Here is an 11,804-nt window from a genome sequence, read left to right as displayed (position 1 = left end):
CCATCAGCTGCCTCTTGCATTCCCCCTACTGGGGATATGCCCGCATCCAAGGTACATGCCCTTGACCGGAATCGAACCGGGGACTCTTCAGTCCCCAAGCCGACGCTCTATCCATTGAGCCAAACCGGTCTTGGCCTATTTTATTATTTTCTACTAGAGGCCCTGTGCACGAAATTCATGCAAGATTCAGAGACACTAAGCATAGATCAGATTGCCATATTTCAGAGGGAAGGCAGGGTGGATGGGGAGAGATTAATGAGGGAATTTAATGCATATATGCATAACCCACAGACACAGAAAATAGTTGGTGAAGATCTGAGAGGGGTGGGTGTGGTGTGAAGGGGGAGGTCAATGGGGAAAAAAAGAACAACAAAGGGGACTGCAAAGAAAGCAGAGCAACAGAAGACCCCTAATTCTCAGTGGTCAACTCTCCCCCGCAAAAGAGCCAAAAAAAATCCCACTAAAAATTAACTGACATTATCTATCATAATTTAATGCAATACCTGGTTCATTGGGAGTTTTGCATTTTAAGCTTTGCATATTTGTTACACAGCACGAACCTTGCTAATCAGGTGCTGCCTTTTGCATATCAAGATAATGCAACTGACACCAATGGAGTGAAAGCTATGCTCAGGCTTGAACTTTGGAATCTTGTTTTTAGAGTACAGGTAGGTTTGATAAAAGAGCTCCCCCCTCTCTCTTAACATTCCAAATGTGAGTCAAGGATTTAGAAGACAAGGAGCCAAAATGTAGCTAGGACAGTTGACACTCACAGCAGCAAAGTCTAAAACCTATGCCTTAAAATAGCTGCTTTTCTTAACTTAAGGTCTATTCAAAGACATTAATATGTTACACTTTATTGTCCATAATTAGAGAGTCAATACAGACCACTGATCCATTCTCAGGAAACAATGAACTAACTTAATGGTCTATAAAGACAGCAAACTTTCTGTCTTGCTGGATTTGCTCACTGTTCCTTCTGAACTTTCTCAGATGACCGTTAAGTGTACAAGCTCAGTGACACTAGGTAGCAAATACAATGGCACCAAAGAATTCTCAAAGACCATCAAGGCCCCAATATGTCCTAAATCTCATGTTCTTTTTTTTTTTTTTAACTTCCTTTCATCTTCCTTCTCCAAAATCTACATCAATACCTGAAGACAATATGCCAACAACATTCCAAGCACTAAAGAGACAAAAAGTATCCTGGGCAGTGTGACACAGTGATTGAACGTCATCCAATGCACCAAGAGGCCACCAGTTTGAGGGCATATGTCCGGGTTGTGCTCAGTTCCCGGTGGGGGGCATGCAGGAGGCTGCCAATCGATGTTTCTCTCTCACAGACGTTTCTCTCTTCCTCACCTTTCCCATCTTTCTAAAATCAAAAAAACATTTTTAAAAGGGACAAAAAGTGTGGGGGAGCACAGGAGACTTGGTTGTAAAGTCTGTAGGGAGAAATATGCACAAGGTCAGGGCCTTAGAGGGACCTTGCTGAAGGTGGCAGACCCTGCCTTTACTTTTCTGAACAAGTCTGAGTCCCTGGGTATTTACCAGAATCTTCCTGCTTAGTCTTTAGGTGTCATTGCTTAAAGAGCACTGCAGACACGTGTTCCCCAAGATTACTGATCCTGCTAAAAGATAAAGTTTATCTCAGACTGCTGTTACAATAAAAGCCTAAAGAGGCAGGTAACTGAGGCTGTCTGGTTCCTTTAGCCAGGCAGACCCTTAGCTTGCTCTTTCACAGTGAACCTGTGTCATAGAAATCATACATCCATCACTTAGAGTCTGCTGATCAGTCCTGGCAAAAGAGTAGAAATCATGCCATATAAATTATTTTTAATAAGCAAAAATGTCTTGTCATATTGACATTTAGAAAAGTCTAGGACCAAAAACAGTATTAATGACACTACAAATGTATTATAGATGATAGTTCTTAAATGATCTTTGTATGATTTACTTCAAAAGGTGATCAGCAATTGGAAAGAGAAAAAAACTTGATAAAAATAAAAGCATATTTTCACTTGAATTTTACTACAACCTTTATAGTTAACCTACCTCAAGTTTAAGTAAGTCAGCATCTGCAGATTAACGATGGCCTCAGGAATGACTCTGATACAATTATGATATAGATTAAGGATTTCCAGTGATACAAAGTGGCACAATTCCATTGGAACTTCAACCAGTCTGTTTTTAGATAAATCTAAGAGAAAAGAAAAGAATATTTTGTCAATACACCTTCAACATTATCTAACACAATCTTATCAACTTTCATACCTTTTTCTTAAAATAATCATTATAACTTACACTGAGATCAACATTATATGATTTTATGATCTCCATTTATTAGCATACTAGAAGCCCATTGCAGGAAGATTCCTGCAAGAACAGGGCTTCTGGCAGGCTTCCCTCCCACCACCGCCACCCCTCCCGTCCCCCCTCGCTTTCCCTGCCACCTCTGTCCCACACCCCACACTTTCCCTCCAGCAGACACTACTCCCCCGTGTTTTCCCTCCACCCACCACCCTGCACTTTTCCTCCCACTGCCTCTGCCCCCTAGCCCGAGCTTTCCCTCCTGCAGCCGCTGCCCCCCACTGTGTTTTCCCTCCCGCAGCTGCCTTGTTTTCCGCTTTCCCTCCCTCTTCCTCCTATGCTGTCTTCAGTCTTCACTCCTCACTCCATCTGTGTATGCAAATTAACTGCCATATTTGGTGGGTTGATTTGCATATTTGCTCTGATTGGCTGGTGAGTGTAGCGGAGTGGTGGTTAATTTGCATGTTTCTGTTTTGTTAGTGTAGATTAACCCAATATATATGATAAAACAAAAATACTACTGAAATAGTTTTAGCTCTCTATATTAATTTGTAAATTTAACCCAGAAAGGGTAACTGAATCAATATTTACTTTTCACTCTATCTAAAAATTATTTCAAAGTTAAATGTAAAACTGTATCCTTTAATATATCGGAATACATATAACTACCACACTTAATTTCTTCAATTCAATTTTGCATTTATAACATGTGTTTTCTCTCAAAATATGACTCTTATATCTTCCCCAAGCAAACATATAGTAGATGGTAAACAAATATTTCTTTTTTTAAAAAATATATTTTATTGATTTTTTACAGAGAGGAAGAGAGGGATAGAGAGTTAGAAACATCGATGAGAGAGAATCATCGATCAGCTGCCTCTCGCACACCCCCCACTGGGGATGTGCCCGCAACCAAGGTACATGCCCTTGACCAGAATTGAACCTGGGACATTTCAGTTCACAGGCAGACGCTCTATCCACTGAGCCAAACTGGCTTCGGCCAAATATTTCTTTTTAAAAAATATATTTTTATTGATTTCAGAGAGGAAAGGAGAAAGAAACATAAATGATGAGAGAGAATCATTGATTGGCTGCCTCCTGCACACCACCTACTGGGGATCGAGCCTGCAATCTGGGCATGTTCTCTTGACCGGAATAGTGCCCGGGACCCTTCAGTCCACAGGCCTATGCTCTACCCACTGAGCAAAACCAGCTAGGGCAACAAATATTTCATTCACTAGGATTTCTGAGTGCCCACCATGTACAAGAAGGAGATAAATCAGTTGTACCCATTACGGACTGGCACTGTGTCTGCCATATGACCTGCAGTAAAAATGGGTTCACTTGGCCAAATGTTCTCTTGGTCTACCACGCAATGTAAACACATATAAGGTGTATAATTTCACCAACTCAACAACGAAAATATAGAATAGCCCTTAATGTTTAAATCTGGGAATGGTAGATTTCAAATACCATAAAACACTGAATATAAAAAGAGCCACCACTCTCAAAATCAATAACAGATCACTTCATATTTTATTATGAGGGACTCAATCAGTGTTAACTTGAAGATGTTTAGTAAATAACATATAATGTATATTTAAGAAACCACACTCCACACACACACACACGCACACAAAATTAAATAGGTGAATACTATAATGAAACAAAATTAAAAGAGATACCTTCATGACTGTCCTTCTAATGCACAAATACGTAAGTAAATAAAAACAGGCCTAGCTGACTTTAGGGAGAACTCTAAGAAATTCTAAATGGATAATTCTAATGATATATAAATTATTCAAACCCATTTAAAAAAAAAAAAAGCGCCCAAATTCTTATTTTAAAAGTGAGATATAATATTGATACCATTACTTAATAAAGAAAGTACACAAAGGGAAATTAAATGAGTATCCTTTCTAAGTATTAACGTAAGTCCTAAATTTAAAAATTAGCAAACAGCACTGGCAGTGCAGCTCAACTGGTTGGAGCGTTACCCCATACACTGAAAAGTGGAGGATTCGATTCCAGTCAGGGCACATATCCAGGTTGCAGGTTCAATCCCCAGTCAGGCCATGGATGAGAAGCAACTGATCGATGTCTCTCTCTCTCCCTCTCCCTCTCTCTCTTCCTCCCTCCCTCTAGAAGCTATTTTTAAAAATTAGCGAACAGAATTGAGCACTACATAAAAAGATTTGCATACTATGACTAAGTGGGATTTATTCTAGCAAGATCAGTATTTTTGTATTATCTAAACAATACACCACATAAACAGAGTACAAGTGGAATGGTATATGATCATCTCTATACGTACTAAAAGATATATAATAAAATTGTCATTCTTTTTATAAAACAACTTCATTGTTTTACATATTATAAACTTGACCCATTTAAAGTATACAATTCAGTGATCCCTAGTAATTTTACCAAGTAGTGCATCATTCAGGACCATAAATCAGTTTTAGAATAGTTATATTCATTCTTAATGCAATTCTATATAATAAAGAGAGGATATGCAAATTGCCCATCACTCCACCACAAAAATGTGGCACCCACAGCAGAGGCGGGAGGGAGGAGAGGGGATGACTTCGATAACGTAAGATGGCTGTGCCCACAGCAAAGGCGGGGTTTCCATAACACAAAATGGCTGCACCCACTTGTGTTACTTGTGTTACATTAGGAGAGGCCGAGTTCCTGTAATGAGCCTTAAGGAGCAATCAGCAGAGACCTGAGGCTGTGCCTCCCTCCCCGCCCCTGTGGAGCTTGACGGGGACCTCAGGCTGCGCCCCCCACTCCCTGGTGCCAGGCATGGGGAACCTGAGGCCACATCCCCAGCCCCAGCACCAGGCTGGGGACCTGAGGCCATGCCCCCACGCAGCAGGGCTTGACGGAGGGCCTCAAGGTGTGCGCCCTCACCCTAGTGCTGGGCTGGGGAACCTCGGGCCATGCCCCTGCTCAGAGGAGCTTGACAGTGGACCTGAGGCTGCAGTCCCTCCAAGTGGGGCTTGACAGGGGATCTCAGGCTGCATCTTCTACCTGGCAGGGCTTGACGGGGGACTTCATGGTGCACCCCCTGCCCCGTCCAAACTCAGGAAACTCAGGCCATGCCCCCCCCCCCCCCCCCCCCCCGGTGCCAGGCAAGGGGACCTGAGGTTGCGTCCCCTGCCCTATGGGGCTTGACAAGGATGGGATCAGAGGGTCTGGATCTAGCCCAATGGATGGGGATTCCGCCAGGTCTGGGTCTCGCACGATTTTGAGGCGCACATGAGAAGGTGGGGACTTGACACTGGGTCCCATGGTGTGCTCTAGACTCTGACAGGAGGAAGATTTTCATATACATTTTACTAATTGTTTTTCATCTCTGACACTTCTATTATAGAGAAAGGAAAAATAGCAATATTAAAATATTTCCTCTAATTAATCCCCTTTTAATGTGCACGAATTTCATGCACTGGGCCACTAGTTACTTAATAAAAGGAGAAAAGTTGAACATTTCCTTACATAATTTACAACATAAGAGAAAGAGACTATGCTTTTATTCATTGCTAAATCATAAACAACCATACATGTTGTCATTAAAGTCAAGACAAAACATCACCATTATTACTACTGTTACTATTTACTGTTATTCAGAAGGTACTAGCCAATGACAGGGGATAAGAAAAGGAAGGAAAAAGAAAATTGAAAAATAAAAAACAGAATTATTATTATTTACAGAAAATATGATTGTTTTCCTGTAAAATATAAAAATATTAATAGAAAAACTATTATAAATGTAAAAATGTATGGGATAGGCAATTAATATACTGATATGATAGTCTTCACACACAAACTAGCAAAACAATACAACAGAAGAGACCCAATTTATTATAGCAAAAGAATAAAAGACCTATAAAATTTTAGGAGATATGCAAAGTTTATACGAAGAAAATGTTACAGTGCTACTAAATAACACTAAATAAAGAAGTTCAAACAGTTGAAAAGATATTTTATGATTTTAAAAAAGAAGACATCAAAAAGGTGTCAAGGCTTTCTAATCTATACCTATATAATTTAATACACTCCCTATTTTTAAAATACTTATAGGATACATTTTTTAAACTTGTTGGGTTCTAAAGTCCTAAAGTCCACATTGCATGGTAAAACAACAATGCAAAAATGACCTCTCTCAGAGAGGAAGAGCTCTGAGGGGTGCCAGCCCTCCTAGACAGTAAAAGCATGCCGTAAAGCGGTGTGGTGGACAGGTGGGAAGGTCAGTGCAGCAATTTACAAAGATGGGAAATAAGTGACATGTGGAAATAAAGTATGCAATAAGGATGGCACTTCAAATCAACAGAATAAAGATGTAAAGTAAGTGAACAGTTTGAGAAAACTGAATGCCATCTGAAACAAAGGATGACCACTTAGCTCAATAACTTCTAGATAAATCAAATGATTATTTGTAAAAAAATGAAGCCGTAACAGCACTAGGACAACACCTATGAAGTTTGTGTTTATGATCTATGAATGGCATAAAGCAAAACTGACATATTTGACACATTGAAAACAAAATTTATGGCATTTTAAAGCAAAAACTCCACCAAAAATACAAATGACAATCAAGAAACTTGGGGGAAGATGGAAATCCCTACAATTCATAAACACAAAAGGTTCATTTTTATACATATAAAAAGTTTGTTTTTTTTAATATATATTTTGTATTGATTTTTATACAGAGAGGAAGGGAGAGAGATAGCAAGTTAGAAATATTGATGAGAGAGAAACATCAATCAGCCACCTCCTGCACACCTCCCACTGAGGATGTGCTCGCAACCAAGGTACATGCCCTTGACCAGAATCGAACCCAAGACCCTTCAGTCCGCAGGCCGACACTCTATCCACTGAGCCAAACCGGTCAAAGCATATACATATGCAAAGTTTTTACAGTCAATAATAATAATAAGACTGAGAACAAAGAAAATAATAAAAGAAAGAAAAGGGATATGAACAGATGGCTCACAGAAAAGGTTCTTAAGAATACGGAAGAAAAAAAAATGATAACCTCACTCAAACTATCAATAGAACTACACGGGAAAATATTTTTCATCTACTATTCTGGTAAATATCCAAAAATTTGCCTGTCTGGTGTGCCTCAGTGATTGAGTGTTGACCTATGAACCAGTTGGATAAATAATGTTACAATTGACTAAGTCCTACCATTGTGTCAGACACTATATCTGCAGCTTTGCATCTAGCACCTCATATAATTCACCAACTTGTGACTTGCCCAAAGTCATTAATAAGTCAATATAGTCACAAATAACTTAGATATAGGCCTGAGTGAGTTCCCCACACAAAGCAACTTTTTCTCTGTGGTATAATGACCAGCAAGACCATGATGTATCCCTGTAGCTAAATTGCTATAAAGGTACAGCAATGAAATCTCCAAAACACAATAAAAATAAAGTCAATACATTCTGTGCATAATCCCAGAGGATAAGAATGTTATAAACATTAATAGAGGCCTGGTGCACGTAATTTGTGCAAGGAGGGGGTTCCCCTCAGCCCGGCCTGCACTCTTTCCAATCTGAGACCACTGGCTCTTAACCACTCACCTGCCTGCTGGTCTGATCACCCTAACCACCTCTGACTGCGTGCCCAATCGCCCCTAATCCCTCTGCCGCCTGCCTGATGCCCCTAACTGCTCACCTGCCTGCCTGATGCCCCTAACCATTTTGCCTGCCTGCCTGACTGCCTGATCACTCCTAACTGCTCGCTGCCTGATCAACCTAACCACCTCTGCCTCAGCCCCAACCACCATGGCTTCGTCAGGAAGGATGTCTGGAATAACATCCGGAAGGTTGTTCAGCTGTGTGGTCTAATTAGCATATTATGCTTTTATTATTATAGATTATTATAGATTTTTTTTTTGGGGGGGGAAGTACTGGAAACAATGGCAGTTGATGGACTAAATGTTGGAAGTGGCTATAGGAAGAATAATAAGTAGAAACCTTAGCTTAAATCGCTAGTTATGCTAAATATAAGCACTGTGTTTCACTGAGGTTAGAATGGGTTTTTTAATACATGACTTACTCTTCCCTTCTCATCTCTGAGTATCATTTAATTCTCAGTAAACTTTATTATTGGAAGAGAAAAAAGGAATCCAATGGTAAGTGCTGGTCAGAACTTCTAAGGAGATAGGATTAGTAGCGCCTGCTGAGCACATTTACCTTTCTATGCTTTAATACTAAAACTATCTTGTACATATGGCCAAAGGAAGTCCGTCTGGATTAAGATGTTTTGACACTGATAAACTAGAGTGGATAATCCAATTACAGGTAGTGGAAAAAATGTTTGTTCAAAAGGTTTTCTGTTAGTTGAAAGCAGAGAAATAATAATAAAAGTTCTGTTTCCTCTCTTTCTAAAAAATTAAGAAGATGAAGGAGAAATTTAGGACCTAGTTAGTAATTAAAGACTACTGTAAGAGAACAGTCAGTTCACAATGCTCACATAGATGGGTGTCCCTCACTTGGCCTTGGAAAGGGCAAATCTATGGCATAAGGCGGACAGAGTTCAAGCAGGAGCTCTTATATATGGTGATATTAACAAACTGGCATATGAGCTATTTTCCTAAAATAAATAAATAAATAAATAAATAAATAAAATAAAATAAAAAACATTTGCTTAGTGTTTCTCAATCTTGTTGGCACACTGGAATTACTTGAAATATTTTGATAAACCCTGAGGCCTGGAGCCCATGGCCAGAAATTTTAGTGTGTGACTTAGGCATCAGGATTCCTTAGATATACAGTTTATTCCCTGTATTTGAGGGGGAATGTGGATGAGTAGAAAATCCAACCTTTTAGCTTTTCCTACAAAAATGCACCAACAGGTGGCGCTTTTCTAAGAGCAAATGGTGGAGTCCAGGAAGGGTCCATTTGGGACACCAGGCTAGTACCTCACCAGGCATCTCAATTTGATAAAGGAAACCTGTGCCAATCAGAGTTAACCTTTGTACAATTAGATTCTTCCTCTAAACTCCTCCTCAACTACTTTTTGTTGCAATCTGAGCAACAAAAATATGATCTGGAATGGAGTTTTACATATTATGAATTGGCTGTGATCAGGGAGATTTAGGCTTTTTCCTTCTTGAATACTCAGCATTACCTAGTGAGGCAGATGCTGTTATAACTCCCAGATACCTGAGGACACAGCTACTGTAATTGAAGAGCCAGCCCTATCCTGTTTGACCAGATGCTGACGTGTTTTCGACAGCAGGCCAGGACTTCGGGTCAGGCAGCTGAAGCCTGCACAGACACACACACACGCACACAACCAAAGGACTCAGACGTAAACAAGAACAACTTCAGAATCCAAGGGTACACTGATCCCATGTTGATGATGCCCCTTTACCATAAATGACCAAGTTCCAAAATCCTCCAATTAAAACTTGCCCCCACCCTGTCCGATGTGGGTCAGTGGGATGAGTGTCATCCCATGTCTGGAGAGGTCACTGGTTTGATTCCTAGTAAGAGCACATGCCCAGGTTGAGGCTCCATCCCCAGTAGGGGGTGTGTAGGAGGCAACTAATCGATGGTTCTCTTTCATTGATGTTTCCCTCTCTCTACCCATCTCCCTTCCTCTCTCTCTCAAATCAATAAAAACTTTGTGTGTGTGTGTGTGTGTGTGTGTGTATAAAACTTAAAAAGAAACTTGCCACACCAGCATTTGCTCATCCCTGATTCCCTGGCCCCTTAAAAATCGTGGCCTCATCCAGAGAATAAGATGCATTTGAGGCACCATTAGGTCTCACATCTGCTCAGTTGGTGCCTTCTCCATCAGGAAACTTTTCCTTACTCCAAACCCTAATGTTTGGAGTTTTTGCCTTCTGAAGCAAAAGGCACCCACAACTTTGGTTCTGTAATGCTACTAAATGGCAGAAGCAAGAGCTTAAACCAGTAGATAAGACACCAAAGCCCTGTATTCACAGCACTGTAATACAGGGAGCTCAGTTGTTCCTGTATCTCTTGTGAAAAAAAAAAAAAAAATTAGGGATACATTTCAGATGCCTGCTCAGGAGACATTAAATGACCCCAGAGCTCTGCACTAAAGTAAGTGGTCTTTGACCAGGACCCTAATATTTTCTTCAGGAGAAGGGGTGTGTCATTGGTGCCTTGCTTTTTCTACCCACCCCACGTTGGACACTGTCCTTCCTGCTGCAAACCCTTCCCAGGGTCTCACCCTCCCTGGGACGTGAGGCACACCACAGCTCTGCTAACACAGCCAGGCAGCAAACCAGAACCTGAACCATGTCTTCCCGTGTCCCTTCTTTCACTTGAAGCATTCACATGAAAGCCGTGCAGCCAAAAATAAAACAAAGTTTTGCCATGGCCAAAACAAGCTCAGCGAATCCCTAAAATACTAGTAAAGTAAGCCAAATGAATAAAAATAAGCAGAGGAAGGCAAAAAGAACAGTCAATGGAATCTCATGTGTTGTCAGCATCATTAGGGGTAGGCTGTTGTTTTGTGTAAAGAAGGAAAGTGGTGCCTCCGGAGGAACTGGATGACGCCCGGCTCTCCAGCAACAACATCCTGTGCTCCCCACAGCAAGGAGCAGAAGTGCTGACAGGACAGGACAGCTGCGAAACTCATCTGCAATGTATCCTCTTCTAGTCAGAAGAAAAGGCCTAATTTTGGAAATCAGGATCACAAGTTCCAGCAAGACCAAATGATATATATATTTTTTAAGCTGACCTATAAACGTGTTATCATGTAAATTTAATTTTAGAATATTAGCACTAATCACAAGGTCTCAATAAATGGGTAAAATGGATGTCCTCCACATATCAATCTAAACCCCTGGCCCACCAACAAGAACATGAAACTGCTGCTTTCTTAGTACTAAGGAGACACACTCTATGTCTAGCCACCTCACCCCTCTTGCTTGATCCCTGTTGGGACCAATGTTCAAGGACAGTCTTCTCAGGGGTAAGGATGGTCTGGGTCCACTTGCCCTCTCTGAACAACCCATATCCCTCTCTTCACCTAGGCAGGTGTCCCTCAAGAAGAATCTGTTATAGCTTTCTATCCCTGCTGAACTCCCTCCACAATGTCTGTGGCATCTGACTGCCCCTCACTTCAACTCCTGTCTGGCAGACACCCCACACAGCCCCTGACGCAGTGCCTGGGGCACTCTGGGACTACGGCACATTTAAGGAAGCACTAGAGCAGGGAATGCTGCTCCAGGCAGTGAAGCAGAGTCCAGAAGCTGACTCAGAGACAAAACCACCCACTCTTGAAGGTTAAACAGACAGAAATAAGCAGATTCCTAAAAGTTTTGAGTGAGTCAGTCAAAATCTCAGGTTACATCTCAAGGAGATCAACACAAAAAATCATGTCAAACAGTAGAGATTTGTTAAATAATTCTTCATGAACCATGAGGTCTTCCCTGACCATCTAATTAAAATTTCAGCATATCAGAACCTGGCCAAGAGGCTCAGTTTGTTGGACCATCA

At 40.9% G+C, this 11,804-nt stretch overlaps 1 protein-coding gene across 7 annotated transcripts in view; it reads right to left on the bottom strand.

Annotated features, from left to right (window-relative positions):
- LRCH1 (leucine rich repeats and calponin homology domain containing 1) overlaps window positions 1-11,804 on the bottom strand; it is a 189,535-nt gene that overhangs the window by 104,760 nt on the left and 72,971 nt on the right. For all 7 annotated transcript variants that reach the window (XM_084879336.1, XM_084879340.1, XM_084879338.1 and 4 more), the window contains exon 2: window positions 2,056-2,200. In XM_084879336.1, the coding sequence (XP_084735462.1) occupies window positions 2,056-2,200 (145 nt within the window). The remainder of the gene's footprint in view (window positions 1-2,055; window positions 2,201-11,804) is intronic.

Source organism: Pipistrellus hanaki, assembly GCF_964339955.1.
Source record: "Pipistrellus hanaki genome assembly, chromosome: 3".
In the NCBI taxonomy this organism is placed as follows: domain Eukaryota; kingdom Metazoa; phylum Chordata; class Mammalia; order Chiroptera; family Vespertilionidae; genus Pipistrellus; species Pipistrellus hanaki.
This window is presented reverse-complemented; position numbering and strand designations above follow the sequence as displayed.